This window comes from Sorex araneus, chromosome 1, assembly GCF_027595985.1.
Source record: "Sorex araneus isolate mSorAra2 chromosome 1, mSorAra2.pri, whole genome shotgun sequence".
Classification (NCBI taxonomy): Eukaryota; Metazoa; Chordata; class Mammalia; order Eulipotyphla; family Soricidae; genus Sorex; species Sorex araneus.
This window is the reverse complement of record NC_073302.1, coordinates 314,847,686-314,873,756: the sequence shown is the minus strand read 5'-3', so window position 1 is coordinate 314,873,756 and position 26,071 is coordinate 314,847,686. Positions and strand designations below refer to the sequence as shown.

The following is a 26,071-nucleotide window of genomic DNA, read 5'->3' as shown; positions in this document are numbered from 1 at the left end:
CCAGGTAAGGTCACTTGCTCAGAGCATCCTTCCCCAACTCTTACCTGCAACCCTCTGCCTCGCCCTATTTCAGGCCTCGGGTGTGGAGGGGCTGGGTGGGGAAAGGTGCTGTCATGTGTTTGAAATCTATGCAGCCACAGAATGTGGTGGAATGGTGGAAGGCTTGCAGTGTGCTGATTGGCAGTGAGCAAACATGTCAAGTCTTAATCAAGTGAGGGTAGGTCCCTGCCAGCCGGGCCCCTTGGTCTCCGTTGGTCTGATTGCAGGGGATCTCATTCCTACCTTTCCTTCTCCCACATCTCCGAGGAGTGCCATGGCATCTACGTCATGTAGCCTATGCAGGTGTTTCCCGGGCTTGGCCAGGGAATCAGATGAGGGAAAGCTGGCACCTTTTGCTAGCGTTAAGCATGAGTCAGCGCTCCAGAGGGCAAGGACACTTCCGTGACTCCACTCTTCCTGCTGAAATCCGGCTTCAGAATTCACCAGGCTCCCAAAATGGCTCAGAGAGGGAAGAAGGAGACACTCTGAGAGAATCAGACAGGACCTTAGACTTGAGATTATTTCACGTCCGTGTAAGAGTGCTCCTTGGTGGCAAGTGCCGGGGCCGGCATGGAAGTGAGAACCGCCGTGTGCTTTAAGTATGTCACAGAACTAATGTTTAGAGAAGCTTGTGGGTGGAGGGGAGGGGGGCGGTGCGGAGACAACTTTTAAATGTTATTTCTGTGAATTCTGTGCTCGGCACCGGCTTTTCAGATCCATGTGGGGAAAGCCCATGAACTGACTGAGTATCTGGAAGGAAGGCCGGTGAGAGAAATGATGTGCTCAGACTCCTCTCCACGCTGAGTCAGAAAGGAAGGAAAACCTTTGCTTTCCTCCCTCTCACCGCCCCCCCTCCCACACACACTGCCCCCACATGCTGCACTGACCAGGGCTCACACCCACTCACCCTTGTTTGTGTTACTCAAGTACTGGAGCTGCACTTCAGGCCATGGTGCTCCCAGGGCTCCTCCTCCTCCTCCTCCTCCTCCTCCTCCTCCTCCTCCTCCTCCTCCTTCTCCTCCTCCTCCCCAACCCTCCTCCTCCTCCTCCTCCTCCTCCTTCTCCTCCTCCTCCCCAACCCTCCTCCTCCTCCTCCTCTCCTCCTCCTCCCCAGCCCTCCTCCTCCTCCTTCTCCTCCTCTCCTCCTCCTTCTCTCCTCCTCCACCTGCACATGTCCTTGCTGGGGATCCCACAAAGGCCACCAGAGTCATGTGCAAGTCTGAGGGAGGCCCCCGGGATGGAACTTGAAGCTTGGCACTTCTAAGAAAGGTGCTTGAGCGTCCAAGCCTCTCCCAGCCTCCTCCCTTACTATTCTGTTTGAGCTTTTTTTGGCAGCTAAAGGGGCACTCCAGTGGGGGGTGGAGGGTGAATAATGGAGTTTGAGCGATGGCACAGCAGGTAGGGCATTTGCCTTTCATGTGGCCAACCCAGGTTTGATTCCCCCATCCCTCTCGGAGAGCCCAGCAAGCTACTGAGAGTACCCCGCCGGCACGGCAGAGCCTGGCAAGCTACCTGTGGCATATTCGATATGCCAGAAACAGTAACAAGTCTCACAATGGAGACATTGCTGGTGCCCATTAGAACAAATCAAATGGGATGACAGTGACAGTGATACAGTGAGAGGGGCCGGAAGGGGGGCAGGGACAAACAAACAAAGAGCCTTCTCTCCTACAAACAAGGTAATTGTGATTTGAAGAGATTTTTTTTTCTTTTTGGGTCACATCCGGCGATGCACAGGGCTTACTCCTGGCTTGCACTCAGGAATTACTCCTGGCGGTGCTCAGGGGACCTATGGGATGCTGGGATTCGAACCCGGGTTGGCCGCGTGCAAGGCAAATGCCCTACCCACTGTGCTATCACTCCAGCCCTGATTTAAAGAGATTTTAAAAGTGAGAATTTTGTGTGTGGTGTTTTTCCTAAGAATGGCACCCACAACTGTCGTCCAGGTCACATGGCTTATCAGAGGTGTTGTGTGGTTCACGCCTTTGACCCTTCAAGCAGAGAGAGTGGCCTATTCACATCTTTGACTTCGAAGTTCTCTGAGGTGGATAAGCGGTGTAGGACTGTCCTCGTGTAACAGATGCTGTTGTGCTGGTGGTGGTTCCCAAACAGTGCTCAGGGGAGTACCTGGGGGCTGCTTCCAGGGATACTTAGTCAACTGCACCAGACACTTCAGCGCTTAGGCCCAGCAGTGCTAGGGGACCTGAGTGCTACCCGGGGCAGTGCTGGCTGCCTCAAAGGCTCACCCCGCCCTGAAGTGCTCAGTGCCAGGCATCAAAGCTGGGGTCTTGTGCAGGCCAGGCCAGTGCCCCCGACCCCTGTGTGCCTTCCCTGGTCCCAGCACTTGCTTGTTGTGTGTAGAAGGAGCTTCCCAAGTGGTGCCCAGGCCGAGGGTGCCCACCCCAATTCTTGACCACCCAGGCTGGTGGCTCTGTGCCAGGGTCTGAGGGTACCCTGCAGTGCCAAATATTACCCAGGCCAGTGGTGTTCAGAGTTGCACCTGGCAGTGCTCAGGGGACCATATGGTGACAAGGATCAAACCAGAGTCGGCCACATGCCTTGCATGCACCTTGACCCTTGAACTCTCGATGGCTCCCTGCACCTGCTTTTGTATCAGTGTCTAATTATGTCATCGAGTAAAGGAATTGGGGGAGGGGCTCCCTAAGCAGCCCTCAGGGGACCCAGAGGCCACTCCCAGAGCCGTGAAGGGTCAAAGCTTTTACCCTAAACACTACCGTACCTCCAGACCCCTAGAATGGAAACATCTTTTAAGTTGTCATCAGAGAAGCCTCTAGTAGCTCCTGCCCTTCCTTAGAGATTGACGGTGGGAACCATGTGACTCTGTGGCTCTGTGAAACTATACCATGGGGCAGTTCAGCGCTGTGATGCTGAAATGGGATGGCCCAAACGCAGACGGTCAGCTCCGGGCCAGACCCCAGAGCCACTGTGTCCCCTTCTATCCCCCAAGCAGGGCTCCTACTGTGAAATCACAGGCTTCAAGGACTCCTTCTTTTTGGTTTGATGCACACAACTCTGAAGCTTGCTCCCGCCCCTCTTGGCATATTTCTGGATCCTTCGTTGGCATCCAGATTTGAAAGTTTAATATAGCCATTTTATCCATCGTAATATAAATAATTTGCCAACGACTAAATGTCCTTTTGGGGGCTGCCATGACTAATTGGTTCTCCTTGAATTTGTAGGATCTGCCAAATTGTTGTCAAATGAATCCTTGAAAATTGCTTTTATTTCTGTTTCATGGGGAATGTGTGGTGATTCTGGCGGCAAATTTAGTTTTCATTCTTTTTGTACGTGCTCTTGCTCCCATTGGACAATTCTGCCATGTCTGTCCAAGGCCAGTAAACTAATTGACTAGACATCAGTCATGAACACAAATACCTGAGCAGAAATACATGTCATAAATGTAAATTTCCGATAGTGCCCTCCATCCTTAATCGCATGGTAGTTTTTTATTTGGGATGTGTGTGGTGAATGAGAGAGTTGGTTTAGCTGGAGAGGAATATGCTGTTGCTAAGTAAGAGTTAGTATGACTAAGTTTCTGTCCTTTTGTTGTTGTTTTTTCTGTTTATCTTTGGGCCACCAGCTGCCTCCTGGGTCCGCACTCAGGAATCACTCCTGGAGGGCTTAGAGGACCACATGGGATGCCAGGGACCGAATGTGGCTGAATGTGCCACATTGTTCTCTGGTAAATTGGCTTCTCTCTCTTTCTTTCTCTTTCTCTTTTTCTCTCTTGGCATCTGGGCCACATTCCACAGGGCCTTGCCCACAGTACTATGGCTCCAACCCCTGGATAAGTTTCTAACTAGTCTGTGGAAACAGGGTCCTCTGTCTCTTGTGTCTCAAACATGCTCCGGGCAGTAGCAAAGGCCATAATGCTAGTGATAAACCACCACAGAGAGGTGGCAAGACAGAGGCTCTTCCCTGATGTGGGCCGTCGGCCACAGTTGTGGGTTGATTGCAGTGTTCAAATGCCCGCACATCCCTCAGGAGTCTTTCTCTCTCTCTCTTTTTTTGTTTTTTGCTTTTTTTGGGTCACACTCAGCAATGCACAGGGGTCACTCCTGGCTCTGCACTTAGGAATTACCCCTGGCATTGCTCAGGGGACCATATGGGATGCTGGGAATCGAACCCGGGTCGGCTGCATGCAAGGCAAACGCCTTACCCACCGTGCTATCGCTCCAGCCCCAAGGAGTCTTTCTTCAGGTGACTTCATTCTTCTCCAGGGTAAATGCAGTCACAGGCAGCGAAACACCTCCCCTCACAGAGCTGCTGACAGGTGCAAAGGGGAAGTTGACTGCATTTTTCAGGAAGGAGACCTGTTTGATAAAATCAAACGGGCGACTCCAACGCCACTCCCTGTGACTGAGTTGGCTGCGCCACTTCCACTGAGCTGAAGTAACCCATTACCCCACCCGGGAAAGAAGCAGGGGTGGAGGCAGCTTTCTTTCCCACAGCCCCGATGACCAGGGGCCACTGGATGTTCTAGGGACAGACACCTGTCAGGGAGCCCACTCTGAGCAGGGTTTCTATTCCTCATGGCCCCTTTTAATGAATTTGGGCTGGCATGTAACGTGCCACCTTATGTGTATCCAAGAGCATCGGTCATTGAGAGCTGCTCAGAGCCGTAGTTGGACAGGTGCTCGGCCCTTCTCAGATGCACCCCAAGCTCTGAGCAGCAGGCTAGCATTCCTCCTCTAGAGAGGCTCCAGGCGGGAAAGGGCTCGGGGTGACCTCCGTGGACACAGCTCCACAGTGTTATCTAGGAAAACAGCTTCGCTCTCTCCTTTCTCTCTTTCTCTCTCCTTTCTCTCTCTTTCTCTCTCTCCCTCTCTCTCCCTGTCTCTCTCTGTCTCTCTCTCTCTCTCTCTTTGTCTGTCTCTCTCTTGACTTTGGGCTTTGGGTTTTACTCCTCCCTTGCAGTTTTGGGCCACATCTGGCAGTGCTCAGGGTTTACTTCTAGCAGGGCTCAGGGGAACATCTGCGATGCCAGGGTTCGAATCAGAGTCAGCCTCATGCCAGGTAAGGGCCCTGACTACACACTATTGCTCTGGCCCCGCAAGGTTTTCTTTCCTCAAGAATGACAAGAGGCCCTTGTCATTTGCTGTCCTACCTGATAGATATTGGATCACTCTACAGCTTAGAAGCCGGTCTCACATGCTGGGGGAGAAGCCAGCTGGAGAAGGGACCATTAAGTCAATGATGGTGGAGGGATCGCTTGGGATGGGAGACGTGTGCTGAAAGTAGACTAAGGACCAAACATGATGGTCTTTCAGTATCTCTGAACTGCAAACCACAATGTCCAAAAGGAGAGAGAAAGAAGGAAGGTCCCTGCTATAGAGGCAGGGGCTGGGATGGGGTGGAGATGGTGGGAGGGATGCTGGGAACATGGAAAATGTGCATTGGTGGAGGGAAGGGTGCTTGATCATTGTATGACTAAAATGTAATCATGAAAGCTTGTAACTGCATCTCAGGGTGATTCAATTAAAAAATTAAATTAATTTATACAAGAGGGGCCAGATAGATAGTACACCAGGTAAGGCGTGTGCCTTCCACATGGCCAAGCAGGTTTGATTCCCAGCACTATATATGGTTCTCTGAGTATAGGCAGGAGTCATCAATGAGCACAGAGCCAGGAGTAAGGCCTGAGAGACTGCCAGTTGTGGCTCCAAACTGCAAGGGAGGAGTAAGGACTGTAGAACAATAAAATAAAACCTCCTGAGTCCTCCGGAAAAGGCTGTTACAGATTGTGTAGTTCTCAGGCAGTTTTCAAGAAAGACAGCTGTCCCACTGTCTGCAGGAAGGGGCAGTGAGGGGCTTGTCCTTCCACCCCAGGCAAAGGCCTGAAGGGGTCAGGCAGGCTCTTCCCAGGGTCTTATCGTTGGACTCGCTTAGGGTCCCGAAGCGTAGCGGTTCCACAGAAGGCTGTGTGGTGGCCAAGGCCAGTGTCTCCCAGCCACCATTGGGTCTTGATTTCCACACCCCACAGTGACTGTGAGTTGAATGTCTTTGGCCAGAACAGCCCTGAATCAGGGCTTCCTGCATCCTGAACGGCTCTTACACTCACTGTAGTATGCAGGTAATGTGATGAGGACTTACTAAAGTTATCTATTTTCCTTTAAAGAGAGCTTAAACTTCCCACTAACTGTGGTTTCATAATAGAATCCAGAGGGCCAGAGAGATAGTAGGGTGGATAAGGCGCTTGCCTTGCATGTAGCCAACCCAGTTTGACCCACAGACGGTCCATCAAGCCCCACCAGGGGTGATCCCTGAGCACAGAGCCAGGAGTAAGCCCTGAGCACTGCCAAGCTTGGCCCAACTCCATCTCCTCACCCATCTCCCATCAGTTAAAAAATGGCATTGGTAGATCAAAACTCAGTGTGTGCGTACGAATCCAGCAACTGTATTCTCGAGTCTGAGGGTTACTCAGATGCCACCATATAGACTTTGCTCACTCTGGCATTTTGTGGAATTTTGTGATGTTCAGTTTTGCTAAACATGAAGCGAGAGCCATTGATGGTCCCCTGAGCATCACCAGAAGTAAAGCCCTGAGCACTGCCAGGTGGAGCCTAAAAACAAACAAAAGTTTCTTTGTTCTTTGGTTGTTCCACAGACCCCTGACCTCTGAAATCACTGGTGTGCTCAGGAGATTTGAGCGCCTGGGCCAAAAATCGCAGCCCACTTGGAGGATGCTTTCGGGATAGTTCAGTGGCAAGGAGGGGTGGAGGGCAACTCCTGGGAGATGGGGGTAGAGGAATCTGGAAGGTTTGACCTTCCAGATGCTTGTGTGTATGTTTGAGATGCTTTTCCCCTCATCCCAGGACCATTACTTGGAAATGGTGAGTGATTTGCTGTTGAAGCTCGAGTAAACACATCAGAAACGTTTCTGCAGTTGGGCTGAGTGTCCACGTACAAGTGTTCAGTGTGGGAGGCCTGGGCCTCGGTGTTTACCGGTGGAGAAGACGCTTCTGAGGGGCTGTGGGTTGGTGGAGGAGACTTCTCTCTCCCCCAACAGATGCTCCTGTTAGTGGTGAGGGCGGAATTGCTCTTAGTCTAGCGGAAGTGGCCCAAGGACCACAAACCACAGTATCGTGCCGTGCCTGAGACTCCCGCATGCTCCTGGGGCCGCCTCTTCACAGGCACCGCATACGGGGGCCAGAGAGATGGTGCAAAGATTGAGCTCATGTCTTGCATGCGGGGAGCCCAGGTTTGGTTCCAACACTACATGATCCCCCGCCCCCAGGCATGTCTGCGACCCCTCCAGCATCCTGCCTGCCTCCCAAAAGAAAACAATAAACAAGTACTCCTTTATGGTTCACCTTTATCTTATATGCTGACCCTTACCTCTGCTCAATTGGAACAGCTTTTATAGTGCTTCCTGCCTTCCGTGAGCTACTCTACAGAAAAGCTGTATTCAAGTGGGACAAATCCTTTCCCTCTCCTTGAGTGTCACCATGGATTGCTGGCCAGTGGGACTCAGCACCCGCAGCCACACTTACCTGGTGTCAGGGCCTCAGGCCCATGTTGGGCCACTCTGTCCATTGCTGCTGTCTCTTTCCAGGCCCCCTTTCACTTCACGGCTCTTACCATGTCCTCTGGGGCCCTTGCCCTTCTCTTTCCTCTCTTACCACCTCTTGGATTGTCATTTTGAGAAGGAGGGACTTTTTGTTCCACATTCTATTCCCAACACCTCAAACAGACTTGAGCATTGAAAGGGCAGTTGGTAAGGTTTATTTTCACCTTCCTGGAAATGCTGCTCTACAATTCCCACTGTCGAGAATTCCTGCCTTTCTTTCCAGCTGTTTTCCCTCCCACTGTCTCGTCTGTGGTTCATCTCTGTGGCAGCAGAGCCCAGAGATCCCTGGAGTGGGATGGGGTGTGGTGGCGGGGGGCGCGTCTCAAAACGGCAAAGCCACAGGACGGCTCTCAGCAGCGAGCATGTGGCCACCAGGAGCTGAGCTCTGGGTCCTGTGCTTGAAAGGGGGACGCTGTGGTCACTTGAGCCATCCCCAGACCTTAGGGTACCTGTTCTTAAAAGACTTTGTAACTCACTTGAAATAGAGTTCCTATTGGCCGCTCCAGACTCACTCTGACTAATCAAAGTCCTCAACGTATATTAGCGCCTGTAGTTCCCCCCCCACACACACTCATCCTATGAGGCATATGCTAACACCTGCCTTTCTCACTTGACAAAGAACAAAACAGGCTGGTAGAGAAGCAGCAACTTGCCCTGCCACATAACTCTTAGCACTGTAGCACTGTTGTCCCATTGTTCATCAATTTGCTCAAGTGGGTACCAGTAATTTCTCCATTGTGAGACTTGTTACTACTTTTGGCATATCAAATATACCACGGGTAGCTTGCCAGGCTCTGCCTTGTGGGCGGGATAGTCTCGGTAGCTTGCTGGGCTCTCCAGGAGGGACGGAGGAATTGAACCCAAGTTGGCTGCATGCAAGGCAAACGCCCTACCCACTGTGCTATCATTCCGTCCTGAAATGTTAGAAAATAATTTTTTTCAGGTGCCTGCCCCTTTCTCCCGCTGCCTTGATTTTTTTTTTTTGGCTTTTTGGGTCACACCCAGCAGTGCACAGGGGTTACTCCTGGCTCATGCACTCAGGAATTACTCCCGGTGGTGCTCGGGGGGCCATATGGGATGCTGGGAATCGAACCCGGGTCAGCCTTGTGCAAGGCAAACGCCCTACCCGTTGTGCTATCACTCCAGCCCCGTCCCTCTGCCTTGATTTGCCTGAAGTGTTTCCTCCCTCTGATCACCTGCAGCCTCGCCATCCCTCAAGAGCTTAGCAGTCGCCTCCGCAGCTTTATTTCTCCTCCCGTAGCACCTGGAATTACAGCCACAAGCAGATGCATGACATGTGCAGGCAGTACAGGAATAGGAGATGGCAGGATGTCGCCAGGCCGTGCAGTCCCCGCAGGCCAGCTGCTCTGGCCTAGCCCCAGTGTAGTTTATGTTGCTGTGTTGATCTCGTACCAGGCCTTTCTATAGGGGCTCCATAGATATTTGTGGAATAACTCTCTGACATTTGAAGTTTATTTTTTTAATTTCAGCATTTAGTGTTTAGAGGCAATAAATCATGTGTGCCTTAGAGACTGTAAGTCAAAGAAAATAATGTCTTGAAACTTGGGGGATGGGGGAAACAGGTATGACAGAAGCATGCTCTCGGTGCTAGTGATCTTGTTTAAGGAATCTGCTAAAGAAAAAATAGGGGAAGAACTTTCTCAGGTTTGGGGCCACAGGCTGCAATGCCCAGGGCTGACTACGTCTTTGGGTCAGGGATCGCTCGAGTGTGCTCAGGGGACTATGAGGTTCCTGGGATCTAACACAAATCCACTGCATGCAAAGCATCTGCTCAGCCCATAGAGCGCTCTCTCTCTCCCCCGTCCTCTCCCTCTCTCTCCCTCTCCCCCTTCTCTCCCCTCCCTCTCCCTCTCCCTCTCCCTCTCCTCTCTGTGCCTCTCCTCCCTCTCCCTCTCCCTCTCTCTCTCCCTCTCCCTCTCCCTCTCCCTCTCTCTTTTCCTCTCTCTCTCTCTCTCTCTCTCTCTCTCTCTGGGATCACTCCGGCAGTGCTCAGGAGACTATGAGGTTCCCGGGTCTCTCTGTCTCTCTCTCTCTCTCCCTCCCTCCCTCTCTCTCTCTCCATTCCTCCTCCCTCTTACTCCCTCTCCCTCTCTCTCCTTCACCCCCACCTCCTCTCTGTCTCTCAGGGATCGCTCAGGGCAGTGCTCAGGAGACTATGAGGTCTGTCTCTTTCTCTGTCTGTCTCTCTATCTCCCTCCCTGTCTCTCTCTGTCCCTCTGTCTCCATCTCTCTCTGTCTCTGTCTCTCTCTGTCTCTCTCTCTGTCCCTCTCTCTCTCTCATTTTAAAAAAGACAAAGAGCAATTTTAGTTGTACTCTTTGAAACAACAAAACTGTGGGCTACAGGAGAAAATGGCCCCTTTGTAATGTGGCACAAAGCACTGAGCTTGAAGTTCCCCGTAAACAGTGGAGGACTGAGCGATGCCTTCTTAGCAGCAGGCACACGTGTGTCCCCTGGGCCAAGACAACCTGTGGCCATGTCTGAACAAGAGACTCCAGTGGCTTCGCCTATTCACTCTCACGGGGAACCGCCTCTGCCACCCCAGCCTCATTCATCATCCAGCTGTGCAACCGAAACGTGTCCGGTGTAAAGCTCTCCCGAACGCGCCGGGAGCTAGCTGTCTTCCCGGTCACTCTTCACGTGAAACCGAACCGAGCCCTTCCAGTTCCCGGGGGAAGGCTGCGGGGTGTCCAAAGCAACACAGGAACTGTTTCCAACATCATGTGCTTCTTTTCATAGCTGTTGTCGTTATTTTAACTTGTGCCGAGCGTTCCTTTTTAATATGTGTTGGATTTGGGACTGGTTAGAAGTGTGGATGGCTTGCATGTCACCTTGTTTAGGACAGATTTGGGGGAGAGGTGTCTGCCTTTGACAGATGCTGTATGCTGACGGAGAGATGTAATAATCAAATGTGGTGTGTGCTGTGGAGAAACTGATTCAGGGTCTCCTAGAGAGGGTGATGTTGCTCCCTGGGGTCTGGAACCAGCCCGGTGTTGCACTCGGGGCCTCTCTGATACAATCATTGAGGACACTGTACTACCCTAATCTTTCACTGAGAAAAAGGAAAACTCCAGGCTCAAGGGAACATGCAAACATTTTACTCAAATTCAAATTCTTGGCTAGAGGTTAAGGCACTTGCCTTGTGTGCAGGCCTCAATCCCTGGCATGTGTATGGTACTTCAGAGTCCCGCTGTGAGTGATCCCTGAGCTCAGAGCTAGGAGTAAGTCCTGATCACTGCTGGGAGTAGCTCCAAAAGTCAATTTTTCTTCTTGTTTCGGGGCCACACCCAGTGATGCTCCTGGCAGTACTCGGGGGACTATAAGGGATGCCTGGGATCGAACCTGGGTCAGCAGCAAAGCAAATACCCTACCTACTATCCTGTTGCTCCGGCCCCCCAAATAAAATTATTATAAAAGAAGATAAGTATCCCACTTTCATTACAGAATTGTATGGTACCCAGAATATCAAGGTTAAGAGTCCAATTCCTGTGGCTTTAGCTGTTACTGTGTCTCAGGTCATTGCCCAGTTCCTTAACAATTCATATCATAAGGGCTTAAATATTTGATTAACCACTTCTTTGATATTACAAACACAGGATATCCTAATGTTTAATTTGTTTCTTTAAAAGCCAGTATTTGGCGTCATTCTATTTGAACTTCAGGGGCAAATAACTAGAAAGGAAGGGTCTGGAAAAGCTATCAGTTAGGAGAGTTTCCAATCTATGCACCAGAAGACTCAACTACGACTGACTTAGACATAATAGTTTGGGGTCAGGGGCCAGGGGGTTCCAAGAGAGGAACTGAGGGATCCCAAACATAAGCAACTCCCAGGTTCTAGAGAGAACATTCCATGCTCTCATTTCAGGCAGGCATGGCTTCCTTCCCCTGTGGGCAAAGTGAATGTGACGCTCATGTTATTTATGCATTCAGGAGGGAATTTGGAGAACGGCTCCCCTTAACCACAAGTACATTGATGATTTAAGCTCCAGCAAAAAAAAAAAAAAAAAAAAAAAAAACACCAGAAAGTTTGGCAAGGAAACAGGAGTGTGGGAAGGAGGGAAGAAAGGCAGATGGGAAGACCAGGAGCCAAGTGGAAAGACACCTGGTCAGTCACAGGGGCTGAGTGTAGAAGAGTTGCAGGATTTTGATGCCTTCTAGCGCATTCTTAGTGACTGGTCCCCGGCACTGCTGGGCGAAATAGCAAAATGCAGAATGTTTGAATAAACGTGCTTGGTCATACGGCTAAGCACATATGACCTTGTACCATCATCACTGAAGTGACATTAGGCACATCACACAGAGCCTTGACCCGGGTGCAAGAAACCGTTTTCAATTTAGAAACATCTTTCAACATTCATGCTGTACGTAAGGAAATACACTCAGTGTGTATGCATCTTCTGAAGAACAATAAATAAAAGACTGAGTTCTTCCTCATACCTCCCTTCTGTGACTCCCCAACTGTATCTGCTGCTCCCTCTAAAGGGCAAAGATCGCCCCATATTTCTGGCTTAATCTTCCTCTCATATCTTTTTACATTATAGATATAGATATAAATGTGTATGTGTGTATATATATATATATGTGTGTATGTATGATATATGGCAGAATCTCTCATGGCAGACCCTGGCAAGCTATCCATGGTGTATTGATATGCCCAAAACAATAACAATAATCAGCCTCATTCTCCTGACCCTGAATGCGACAGGGATGAATGGAGACGTTAATGGCGCCTGCTCGAGCAAATCAATGAGCAACAGTACGACAGTGATACAGTGATATAGTGATGTATGATATATATCTACATATATTATATGCTGTATATGTGGCACTGTAGTCGTAGCACCATCGTGTCATTGTTCATCGATTTGCTCGAGCGGGCACTAATAACTTCTCCATTGTGAGACTTGTTGCTACTGTTTCTGGCATATCAAATTCACCACGGGTAGCTTGCCAGGCTCTGCCATGCGGGCGGGATACTCTTGGTAGCTTGCCAGGCTCTCCGAGAGGGGAGAGGGATGAAGGAATAGAACCTGGGTCGGCTGTGTGCAAGACGAATGCCCTACCCTCTGTGGCATTGCTCCAGTTCTGTGCTATCGCTCCAGTCCTATAAATGTATCGACATATATTGTATCTATATATGTAGCATATTGTATATAGATATATAATGTATATATCCATATCCCTAAGTTTGTTTTTAAACTCTTGTGTGTATCATAATCACCTTGAGTGTAGTTCAGACACATTCCCTGCCAGGCCCTCTGGTTTCAGCATATCTGCAGTGCAGAGAAACCTGCATTTGTCACCAGGCCCCCGTGACTTTTGCAATGCTAGTCCGGGGTGCGCTCTTGAGGGCCAGGGCCCAGGCAGTGAGCTGGTTGGCTCCTGCCTGTTTACAAATGGATCTACATTGGGTATATTACGCTATAGCGTTATAAATGGATCTGTATTGGGCATATTACTGTATAGCTTTCTTTGAAATGGGACATTTTTGAAGCTCCACTTTGGTGATATGGGTGTAGCGTTTTCTCGTCAGTCTCTATCTGCAGGTCAGTGAGGGAAAAGAGAAACAGGAATCCAGTTTTAAGGCACTAACAGGAGAAATACCACGTTCACCAAGCGTCTAGCACCAGGGCCCTGGATCACGTGATTAAAGTTGTCGTTCAAAAGAAAGGACACAAGAGATGTCACCTATCACAAGAGACTTGAGGCTGTTCAAATAGATTTAGGAGAGGTCAGACAGATAGTATAGTGGGTAGGGCATTTGCCTTGCATGTGAGTGACCCGGGTCCAATTCTGGGTATCCCATATGATCCCCCAAATACTGCCAGGAGTGATTGCTGAGTACAGAGCTGCCAGGTATCCCCCAAAGGAAAAAAAAGAGAGAGATTTAGGAGTCTTGGGGTACTTGAGGCATAGCAGTGTCTGCAATTAGTTGAAATAAGTGTAGCATTAAAAGAAGGGGGGAAAGAAAGGGCGGGGATAGTTAAACCACAGAGCTGACATGGGTTCAATCCCCGGCACCACCTACTGCCAGGAGTAATTCTTTTTTTTTTTTTTATAATTTATTTATTTTTAATTAGAGAATCACCGTGAGGGTACAGTTACAGATTTATACACTTTTGTGCTTATACTTCCCTCATACAAAGTTCGGGAACCCATCCCTGCCAGGAGTAATTCTTAAGCACAGCTGATAAGGCCCAAAAGAGTGAGTAATCCCTTGGATTTGAGTGTTTGGTTCAGATTTACACATCTGACCACTGACCATCCATCCTGTGTTCTTGTCCTGCAGGGGATTTCCAAAGAAGGTCAACAGAACTGCCAGGATAGCCTCTGACGAAGAGATCCAGGGTTCCAAGGACGCTGTCATCCAGGACCTGGAACGGAAGCTGCGCTTCAAGGAGGACCTCCTAAACAACGGGCAGCCGGTACTGGGGCGGCCGGGGCCTGGGCTGGGCTACTAGCTTCCCGCCTTAGAGAGCGACCCCCTCACTCTACTGACTTGGGTCCTTGAGATCTGTCCACAAAATCAATATTACGACCCCGGAACCTCAACATAGTCATTGTAACACTGCTTGAATCTGGAGAAAGGCGAGGGAGTAATACAGCTTTCTGTGCCAATGCTCACTGCTTCCTTTTAGCCCCGGAAACTTCTCTTGGAGTGAAGTGAGGCAGCTGGAGGGGAGGGAGGGGTGTGTGTGGCGGGATCTGGGGAATGGGGAATGGCTGTATGTCCTATGGAAGGAGCGCGGGGTTCCAGAAGGAGGGAGTGTCCCAGAGCTTGACTAAGAATTCAATCATCAAAAGGAGAAGCTGCCTCTGAGATCCACCCTGCAGCTACCTAAAATACCTTTCTTAAGGAAACCACCGCTGAAATGACTAGCCTGTGTCTAGCTCGACTCTCACTTGATATTGATCCACTCATCAGAACTAAGCCAAGACAGCCAATGTCAAGCAAAAATATTTGGGTTTTGTTTGTTTGTTTCTTTTGGTTTTTTTTTTGTTGTTATTGTTTTAGTTTTGGCTTTGATGCTCAGAAATCATTCCTGGGACTGTACTCAGGGGACCAAATGTGTTAGCATGGATTGAACCTGGTTGACTACATGCATGGCAGGCATCTTACTCATTGTGCTACCTCTCCAGCCCCTCAAATTCTTTTTTTGTTTTATTGTGGTGTCTTGGGCCATGCCTGGCATTCAGGACTTATTCTTGACCCTGTGTTCAGGGATCATTTCTGGCAGGGCACCAGGGATTATACAGAACCAGGGAGGGAACCCAGGTTGGCCGCATTCAAGCAAGCACCTTACCAACTACACTATCTCTCCAGCAGTTCCCCCTCTTTTTTTTAGTTTAAATGCAGTGAATTATGGGATAGATAAGTAGATATAGCAATATATGTGTATACACACATAGGATTTCTCTCTACTGGATTGATATGTTTCCTCATCATTTCTTTCCTTTCTCTTCTTTCTTTCTTTCTTTCTTTCTTTCTTTCTTTCTTTCTTTCTTTCTTTCTTTCTTTCTTTCTTTCTTTCTTTCTTTCTCTCTCTCTCTCTTTCTTTCTTTCTTTCTTTCTTTCTTTTTCTCTTGGTTTTTTTACCAAACCTTTGTTATCATATCAATTTTTTTTTTGCTTTTCGGGTCATACCCGACAATGGACAGGGGTTACTCCTGGCTCTGCACTCAGGAATCGCCCCGGCAGTGCTCAGGGTACCATATGGGATGCTGGCATTCGAACCTGAGTCAGCCGCATTGCAAGGCAAACACCCTACCTGCTGTGCTATCACTCCAGCTCCTCACATCAATATTTTCAAAAGGATGGGTGGGGGAAAGCCCAGCAAAAAGGATTTCCCAGGAAGAGGAAAAGGGTCTTTTGTTAAGCTTCATATGAATTGTCACCAGGAAAGCTTGCCTGACCCTTAAGCGAAAGAGGTAAAGGGAGTTTTTATAAATGAGTATAAAATCTCTAAATAAAACATTCACACTCGGATACCGTTTCATAGAGAAAGCTTTCTATATTAATTATGTCCTCAAGGAATTTGATTGTTAACCATGAGTAAATAAAATGCAAGAGCTCACATTGTTTTGTTTGGAAAGGTGGAGAATAAAGCACTGGCATTTATACTGACTTTTATTCTTAGGGCATTCTAATCTGACTCTAGGAAGATGAAAATTTTAATGAGGTCTTGTGTTAATTATCCCTTTTACTGGAAAGAGAAGATTTTCATAAAAGGAAAATAGTTTCTCCCTGAAATAAATGATTTCATGTGTAAATGTACATACTCTGGAAGATTTCCCTGGTTCTGTCAACTAGAGCCTTTGACAGATTAAAACAAATACTTCTGGGAACTTTTTAAAGCCAGGTAAAGGCATTGCTCCAGAGTTTATGGAGGGGGGGCTGGGGTGGAGAGGTGTTTTTTTTTTAAGTATTCCTTATGGCTAAAATTCTCTTAAAGTAAGACTTCTATAAGTTTTTGTTCCATGCTATTAATATTGATTGGTATCTTTTACGTACTAAGAGATTTTTTTTCCACTAAGCAGTGAATGACATTCAAAGTGAGTAGGTTTTCATATTTGAAAGCTTAAAAGATCAAGAAAATAGAACCCTCAACTTTTTCCTAATGTTAGTCATAATTAGTCATAATTCTGTTTTTAATTTTTGAATTTTGGGACAGGGCTTGCAGATCCACATGGCAAAAAGATCTAGAAACAACTGTGAAGTGAATTTAACTTCAAATGGTCGCAGGTGCATTCTGGCAAGGAAATACTTGATGTCAAATTGTCTATTTAGCTTTTAAGGAATATGGGGGAAATTACTCCAATCTCCCCTTTGATGTTAAAATACTCTTCCATGAAAACATTAGGAAAGCTTTTAAGAGCAGGTATTTAAAACTCTCTTTGAATGTCAATCCATTGATATTCTAACAGACATGAGAAAATGAGTTTAAGTAGTAACAGTAGACTGAGACATTCCATGCACAAAAACCACCTTTCCCTACTGTCTGTCCTCTGCTCCTTCTTTACTAAGTGAAACAATTGCGACTTCAGAAACATTTGTCATTGGCACTTGTTTCACTTCCTAGTTGAACTGGGCTAAGGGAGCAATGGCAGGAAGTGGTACCTTTACCCAACATACTTTGTTCATTAGAGTTTTCAATAGAGTTTGCATCTCTATTCAGAAACTTAGTTTATCTGAAACAACATTTGTATTTGTTTCAGATTCTGCCATAGTGATTTTCCTTTATTTGAGCAAATGTTATTTGTAAAAGTTCAGTGGAGAGAAGTAGTCTCTAAAAGTTCCTTCCAGACCTAAGATTCTAATGTGCTTTAGAATCAACAGTCAGTAGCCAGCATTCCCTCATTAGAGCAAAAATATTGGTGCTTCTTTTGTACAGGAATGACTTAGAAAAATAATAGTTTGGACGGAGAAGCCAGAAATAAGCACTTTTTGAGGGGTATGTAAGGCACTTGCCTCACACACAACTAAACCTGGTTCATTCTGTAGCATCTCAGAACACCACCAGGAGTGACCCCTGAGCACAGACCTAGGAGTAAGCAAGCCCCATGCACCACTTGCCCAACACCCTTCAGAAAAATATTTGGGGCTGAATCCAAGGTGCCAATTGCTATATGCAAAACCATTTTGATTTACTTTATTGATGGGCAAGCAGAGTCTGCCTCTGAGTAGAATCATGAATTGGAAGATGTTCACTTTGGCACCTATCTTTCACAGTCACATGCTTTGTGGATTATTGCATTTGCCTGCACTCACCCGTGTCACTGAGCAGCCTATGAAATGCTCTTAGAGTTTCCTACAGCAGAGAGATGAGCTCACTGCCACCCCGTCTAAATCTTACCTTTTCAAGAACATCGGAGCTAGCTAAGCCGGTGACTGTCAACCTTTGAATGCCTGTGAGCCATTAGCATGAACCAGCAGATGAAAGCCGTAGTCTAGCACTTTCTGAAGCCTACGGATGCTATGAAAAATACTGTCCTTTAAGAAATACTTTGCTGTTTGAATATCTTTTCTTTGTTACTATCAGATGGATATAGAAAACATATTTTCTATGTGGTTCCTTCCGCATTGCTAATATACCCATGTTCAATTTGCGCTGTCAGTTGGTGACTCTGATGATTAATGGCCCCCACCTCTCCCCTCCCCCACTCCCTAGCTTCCAACACTGAATTGGGCCATTAGAATCACTGAGGGGGAGAGAAGGGCTGGATAAGAGAAGCACAGGGGGGAAAAAAAAGACAAAAAACAGATTCCTCTACCATAGTAGCTGAAGGTGGAGAGAGAAAACAGCGCAGCAGCTCGTGTTGTCATTAATTCTTTTTCAGGAGGTAGTATGAGACGATGATGTTTTCTCATTGTGTGTTTTTGTGTGATTTTCCATGATTAGAGGCTAACCTATGAAGAGAGAATGGCCCGTCGATTACTAGGCGCTGAGAGTGCAACCGTCTTGGCTGTTCCCGAGCCGGAAGAGGAAACAGCCAATCAGGTACCGTGTTTCTCTGGCCTTCTGATTGTGTCTATGAACAGGCTCCTCTGGGGTCAGTTCAGTTCTCTGGAAAGCAGAGGGCAGGCCCAAGGAAGCAGCATGAATGTCACCTCCCGCCTTCCCAGCTAGCTAGTGTTCATGGAGCAGGGGCCAGCACCAACCCTGTGACAATTATTTCAGGCAGTGACACCTATTCTTTTTATCTTCCTAATGCTCTGTTTATTCTGCTTTCAAGTGTCTCTCTTTTCATTCCCTGCCCTGTGCTTTAATGTAAAATAGTTTTGTCTGGAAAAACACATTTTCATTTGCCTTATATGAAAGAGTGAATGTTTCCCATTGTCACCCCAATATCTGATCAAAGGGAAAATATCTGTGGGCACAAAAGACTGGTATCTTTATTGTCCTTCAAAATATAGAGTGAAAAACCCCTGATCAGCAGGAAAAATAAATGCTGTTTTTGTTTTCCTACCACTACCTAAAAAAAAAAATGAAGTCATTTCATGGATTTGATGTTAAGCTCTTTGCTAATCTCTGATGCTTTTATTTGGAAGCTTCTGTATATGGCCTCTGGGTAAAAGAAAGCTTTTTTGCATCAGGTTTAAAAGATCAAGGGAACTCTTTCTCAGGTCCATTGAGAAATGAATTTGCCTGAAAATATGAAGTTTTTTGTGTTAAATGTGCTACCACAAAAATGTCACTTTAAAAGAACTAAAAACTCTTGCTAGATGCTTATTCTATTCTTCGTCTTCATTTCTTTTTCTCTACCCTTACAGGAAATTGGGTCTCCTCGGGCTTCGGTAGGGAGTCCTCAGGATTGCCAAAAGGTTAAGCTTTTCCCCTTTCTTCTCCTTCTGCCCTTTCTCTCCAGCTGTTGCTTCTGTGCTTTCTAGTTTCCTAGACATTTGCCAGTAGTGCCTTCTATTAATTGAAGATATTATAACTCTGATATCAAATGAATAAGGGGATCTGGTTTTTTATTAATTTTTTAGGGTGTCTGTTTTCATTTTATATCAAATGGATAGAATTACTGGTGACATTTTCCTGCCATTTAATTGTGAACTTAAATTGAACTCTATCTAAACTTTAAATTCCAAGTTTTTCATCCATCACATGAGAAAGTGCTCTTTCTTAAACTCATTACTGTGAGGCTAATTGCACAAAACAACTTGTTTGTTCTTGGCAATTTAATTTGTGTCGTGGCATTTCTTCCCTCCAGCCCATAAACCTTTTTCTTTTCAAGTGTGCTGCCTTCTGTAAAGAAAAACTCAGTGAAATCAATTATTTAATACTAGATTTAAAAAATAAATAATATTTTAGAATATGCTGCCTGTCTTCATTGTACTTTGCAAACAAAAGAACTGGAGATTCCACCCTTATCACCAGAGAAGAATGGTTATGGGTTTTTTCCTTTTTTTTTTTTTTTTTGAGCCAAAATTTTGACTGTTAAATATGAGGAGAATTCCAGAAGGCTATGTGGCTGAGGAGTGAAAAAACCCTGGTGCCATGTTTTCCATTGTTTATTTGATAAATGCTATGCAGTATTGCAGCTGCTTGCCACATGTACTCTTTGCCTTCTGGACAGATGCCTTCCGCATCAGCTTTTACCCTATGGAAAGAAACTTGTGTTCCGTCATGCTTAGTTCTTATGAACAGTTCAGGGATATATTGCCTTTGCCTTTTGCTTTCTTCTCTCTAGTTCCTCCCACCCAAGAGAAAAGTGAAAGAGATTAATCTTTATACTTTAGGTTTTCTCTTGGCTGATAAGACTTGCAGACAATTTGAAATATCATATATACTGACTTCCATATGTTTTCTGTTTTCTATGGGCTCAGATTGTGTTTTTAGGCTTTATGAGAGACAGAGACAGAGAGACAGAGAGAGGGGGAGGGAGAGAGAGGGAGGGAGAGAGAAAGAGAGTCTTGGTCTCTTTGGAGAGCGGGATTAGATTAGACTCAAGAGATGTGCACCTGGGGGGGGGGGGGACTCAGGTTGCTAACATGCTCTTTCTTTGTTTGATCAAGGAATATAAAGTCTCCAGCTGTGAACAGAGACTCATCAGTGAAATCGAGTATAGACTAGAAAGGTCTCCAGTGGACGAATCGGGTGATGACGTTCAGTATGGAGATGTGCCTGTGGAAAATGGCGTGGCCCCATCCTTTGAGATGAAGCTCAAGCATTACAAGATCTTTGAGGGGATGCCAGTAACTTTCGCTTGCAGAGTGGCTGGGAATCCAAAGCCAAAGGTGAGCGGGGAGTGTGAGTTTTTCCCAGTCGGCTCTCTGAAGGAGCGTTTTAGCATGTGTGGTAGGAGGAGGAATCTAGACGGCCTTTTTCAATGTGTGAAATGTTTGAAGTACTCTGAGTTCTGAGCCATTTTCAGGAGATGTTCTAAACCAAAAGTAGAAGGAAGTGGGTATTTGAGTTCAAGGAACAGAACAGAATTGAACAGAATAACAAATAATTGACAAGGCACTTTTTGACACTTACATCATGACTCGTGTGATATTATCAGTGATACTCCCCAATACTGAGATGAGCTCAGTGAGGTTAATTAACTTGCCTCCCAGGGTCAGAGAGCTGCTGAATGGCCAGGCCTCGACATGTACCCGGGGCTCTGGACCATACAGAGAGGTAATGCATAATAACCACCCCTGCTTTAAACAAGCTTCGGAACCTTCATCTAGAAAACCAAGGCTTCCTGGGCTTACAAGGAAGGGAAAGGTGGGAAACTCACTGAAAAAGGAGAATCAGGGAACTGGTGTGGAGCCTTCTATGCACCAACCCCCAGGTCCATCCCTGGAACACGAGCGCCCCCAAGCACCACCTGGAGTAGCCCTTGAGATCTCCTGAGCAATGCCAGGACTGCCGAGGTGGTCCCACATGATGCAGCACTGCAGCCCCCTCAGGCCCTAGCACGGAACCACCGCCTGATTGGCTGAGACTTACCAGGCCCCTGAACACTTCGTGGAAGGTTTACCAGGCTTTTATTTATTTACTTTTTTTGAGGGGGAGCGGTCACACCCAGCTCATGCACTCAGGAATTACTCTTGGCAGCGCTTAGGAGACCATATGGGATGCTGGGAATCAAACTTGTGTCAACCTCATGCAAGGCAAATGCCCTACCCGCTGTGCTATCGCTCTAGCCCCAGCTTACCAGATTTCTAAGAAGGATTATCAGAGGAACCTTCAGTACTCAGGAGGCTGACCTGGCTAGGAGCCCTTTCCCTACAGAAATTAGGAACTCCAGCTAAGAGTTGTCCTATCTTCAAAGGGAAACAGGCATAATCCAGCCAAATAACCACACAGCATTACCTAAAATTTGAAGGAAAAAAATTTAAAGAGGTACCCATCAAAAAAAACTGAAATTTCTAGGCTGAGAGACCTTTGCGCTGACCAACCCTGCACTACATATGGTTCCTCAAGCATCACCAGAAGTGATCCCTGAGTGCAGAGTTAGGAATAAATCTGGACCTTAAAACCAAGCAAAAAAAAAAAAAGAAAGCAAAACTGAACGTCTGTTATATTATTATATTATATACAAAGCAGAGCTAAGAAGTTAATATGAAATTCAGTCCAGAAAACTTGAAAATAAAAAGTAAATTACTCTCAGGGAGAGAGTCACAATTAAGGGCATATCAGACTTCTATAGGGTCAGAGGGGAAAAAACAGGAGTTCACAATAAAACCATCCCGATCATGTGAAGAAATAAAGAAGGAAAAAAATCACTCACACAAGAAACAAGGAAAAAACAGTTCAAACACTGCCCAGTATTGAACTATCTTCAGGAGAATATAAAATAGCATGCTTCAAATGATCAAAACATGGGCTGGAGCATGTATACAGCATTTGCCTTGCACGTGGCCGACCTGGGTTTGATCCCCAGCATCCCATATTGTCCCCCGAGCGCCGCCAGGAGTAATAACTCCTGAGTGCAGAGCCAGGAGTAACCCCTCTGCATCAATGGGTGTAACCCAAAAAGGAAAAAAAAAGATCAAAACAGTCTTAAAGGGAATTGAACTCAAACGAAAGAACAGAACAGTCCCCAAGAGAAGGCAGGCTTATAAATGAGCACCAGAACCACTGGCTGAAAGATGAAAGATACACTCAGAGAGATTGATAGTGGAAGAGTGGTGAAAAGAGCTGAAATGAGAATCCTTCGAAAGAAGGGAGAACTGCTATCCGTAAGATGGGAGCCTAGAGTATTAATGCTTGATTGCTCCAGCATTGGTCCATCTCAGTCAGGTAAGTTTGACCATCAGATTCTTCCCCTAAAATTGCATTCCAGCCCCACGTCAAGAGCAAAATGTAGCAAAGAAAATACCTTTATGTTTTCAAACCCTGGCTTACCCTCCTAATGAATTGAGACTTTTTTTTAAAATTTGCCCTTGACATGCTTGTTCTGAGACATGAAAAGATGAAGAAGAATTTCTAATCTACCCTTTTCAATTCTTGTACCTTCCACTCCCTTCTCCAATTAGCAGTTCTGAAAATTGTTTCCAGTCAGTGATGAATTTTTTGGTCCTGGCGATTAATCCCACTTCTGTAAATTCCGAGTTGAAAAATAAATGGTGGGAAAGGTAAAGCTGTCAGATACCAACAATTTATATTTTTAGTGCCATGTGTTCTGATCTTTTCTATCTGAGAAATGGAATTTTTCCAGAAATAATTCAGATTTCAGAGGTCTAAACAACTGAAAAAGAATGTCAGTTGTGCTCTCAACTTGCATGTTAAGGAGGAAATTAAAACCAAAGACCTTACAGTGGGTCTCTTCGAAGTTAGGTATGCTTCTGGTTACAAGGAACAAAACTGACAACAGAGTACTTGCTGTGGCATAGGGAAGGTTTTCTTTCCTAATAACTCCAGAGATGGGTGGCACAGGGAGAATCAACCCCTCAGTCACATCAAGGTTTCTGGAATTGGGGTTCCTTATAACTTTCAACTGGCTAGTTCATAAAGGAAATAAAAAAGAATATCCAGGCTAGGAGACAACTCAAAAGGGGGCAGGTGTTTTGCATGCTGGAACCCTGGGGTTGAGCCCTGGTATCATATGATCCCCTGAGCGCCCTAGCAGTGAGCCCCTGAGCACAGAGGCAAGAGAAGCCCCTGAGCTCTGCTTGGTGTGGCCCCCAAAGCAAAAGAAGCATGGGGAAAAAATCATAGCGAAATCAGCAGAAGGATGGGGACCAGTGTCTTTGTTTGAAGATGGAAGATTTATGGAAAAGGTAGATTGACCATGAAATTATAATTTATTTTCTCATTTACTTTCCCAGCAACCCAAGTTAAAATTGAACTTTTGAATGAGAGCTGACACTTTTAACTTTGAACATATTCCCCTGGCCCAGAAGTCAAGCAACAGAGTTACACACACCCCAGCCTTTAACTGTTCTCTCCTTTCTCTGTAGCACTGTAGCACTGTCGTCCTATTGTTCATCGATTTGCTCCGGTGGGCACCAGTTATGTCTCCATTGTGAGACTTGTTGTTATGGGTTTTGGCATATCAAATACGCATGGGTAGCTTGCCATGCTCTGCCATGCAGGCAGCATACTCTCAGTGGATTGCCGGGCTCTCAGAGAGGGACAGAGGAATTAAACCCGAGTCAACCATGTGCAAGGCAAATGCCCTACCCGCTGTGCTATCGCTCACCCCTTGTTTATTTTTTGTAACACAATTCAATGGAATGATAAGAACTGAGGTTACCAAACTTATTTTGCTGACTTCTCCCTTCTCAGGAAAAAAAAAAATTAAAGTGTCCTCCTCCCCGGAAATCTACCTCCTTTCAGCAGACTAATAGAAAGCAAACCCCGGCCCCACTATTTACTCCAAGCTTCTGCCCTCCTGGGTGGTTCCAGTGCCCCCAAGGGGTGGTATTGCCTACTGGATTTAAGTTTGGCGTCTGTTGTTGGTCTTCAAAATAACTTTTTTGGCTGGAGCAATAGCACAGCAGTTGGGCGTTTGCCTTGCACGCAGCCGACCCGAGTTTGATTCCTCCGCCCCTCTCAGAGAGCCAGGCAAGCTACCGAGAGTATCGAGCCCGTGTGGCAGAGCCTGGCAAGCTACCTGTGCGTATTGGATATCCCAAAAACAGTAACAATAAGTCTCACAATGAGAGATGTTACTAGTGTCCACTCGAACAAATCAATGAGCAACAGAAATTACAGAGAGAGCCCGGCAAGCTACCAAGAGTATCCTGCCCGCACGGCAGGGCCTGGCAAGCTACCCCTGGCATATTTGATATGCCAAAAACAGTAACAAGTCTCACAGTGGAGACATTACTGGTGCCCGCTCAAGCCAATCGATGAACAACCAGTGCTACAGTGCTACTGTTACAGAGACTAATTATCAGTGCATTTGAAATGTAAAAGCCAAAAGAAAATGCTTGTGATAAGCACCTCAGGGAAAGAAGTCAGCATTCCTGTGACTCTCTCGGTGCACACACACACATCTATGTCCACATTTTTAAAAACAAAAAAAATTCGTAACTTAGAAAATTAAAATACAATTAAGCCTGTTGCTCAATGACTTTTTCATTTAGGACTAAGTTTTCTAGCCCGGAAAGATAGTACAGGAGGAAAGGCACTCGCCTTGCCCATGGCTGAGCCCGCTCACAAGGTTCAGTGAGTTTAATGCCCAGCACCCACCGTGGGTTCATTCCAAAGCGCTGCCGAAGCCCTGAGCAGCGCCAGGTGTGGCCCCCAAACCAAAAAATGTCCCGTCATCACATCTCTAGCCCACTGTTGACCCCCTCGCACCTTTCCCCTCTGTGTCCTTTCCCAGATATACTGGTTTAAGGATGGGAAGCAGATCTCGCCAAAGAATGACCACTACATCCTTCAGAGAGATCTGGACGGGACCTGCTCGCTCCATACTTCAGCCTCAACCCTGGATGATGACGGCAACTACACGATCATGGCTGCCAACCCCCAGGTAACAGAACCTCCCTGGCCTCAGGCCGCTGTTAGGACTCAGGTTAGCCAGTGCTTATTGGCACCAGAAGCAGTTTACCCAAAGGTGAAACCATCCTTCCAGGTTTAGCATCCAGGTACCTGGGTGCCTGAGAGCCGGTCCCTTTGCCTGAGCATTTGTTCCAGTAGGTGGCGTGCTAGAGCAGGGCTGCAGCGCTCAGTCCTGGCAGCCTGGTATGTGGGTTTATAAAATAGGTGTATTTGGGGACCGGAGAGATAGTACAACTGGTAGGGTATTCACCTTGCAGGAAGTTTCATTCCCCCTGGCACCGCATATGGTCCCCCAGGCACTGCCTGGAGTGATTCCTGAGCACAGAGCCCTGGGCACTGCCAGGTGTCCACAAGTCCTAAAAAAATTTTTAAGTCCTTATCAAACAGTATCTGATAAAATTTTTATTTAAATATCTTCTTAAAGATTTGTTTTAACTTAAAATAAAATTAGTAAGCTACTTAACTCCATATAGTTTATGAAGATGGTTCTGTGGGACTAGTTCCAGGGCAGATAGTCTAACCAGCACAACTCCGAGGCTAATGAGACGGTTAGATGGTGGGAAGTCCCACGTTGGAAACAAGCCAATAAACAAATATTCAGGTAGTATAACTTCATCGAGAGTGACTTTCTGTTGGGAAAAAGTAAGGAGGAAAGGATAGTGAGCAGCATGTTTATGCTGGAATAGAACACTGGGGGAAAAGCAAAGTAGTTTCAAAAATATACACATAACTATTAAGTGGAGATAAATTGCAATTTTAATAGTGGCTCTATAGCATATTCAGGACTCTCTTTGTTTGCATTGTCTCCTGTACTGGCCTTCGGGGTCAGAGATCACTGGGTTCCTAGAAATTCAGTGGGAGTTCTTAGGTATCACGTTTCCAAATCAAGTTAGTAAATTCATTCTTATAGACTATTTGTAAGTTAGAGTCCATTGACAAGATCTGGGAGACCCCCAGATGAGGAAGAA

The 26,071-nt window shown here is 46.6% G+C and overlaps 1 protein-coding gene across 1 annotated transcript in view; it reads left to right on the top strand.

Moving 5' to 3' along the window:
* Positions 1-26,071, top strand: part of PALLD (palladin, cytoskeletal associated protein) — a 499,224-nt gene that overhangs the window by 449,614 nt on the left and 23,539 nt on the right. The window contains exons 11-15 of the mRNA XM_004610370.2: positions 13,940-14,075; positions 18,051-18,149; positions 18,923-18,973; positions 20,171-20,392; positions 24,925-25,074. Coding sequence (XP_004610427.2) covers positions 13,940-14,075; positions 18,051-18,149; positions 18,923-18,973; positions 20,171-20,392; positions 24,925-25,074 — 658 coding nt within the window. The remainder of the gene's footprint in view (positions 1-13,939; positions 14,076-18,050; positions 18,150-18,922; positions 18,974-20,170; positions 20,393-24,924; positions 25,075-26,071) is intronic.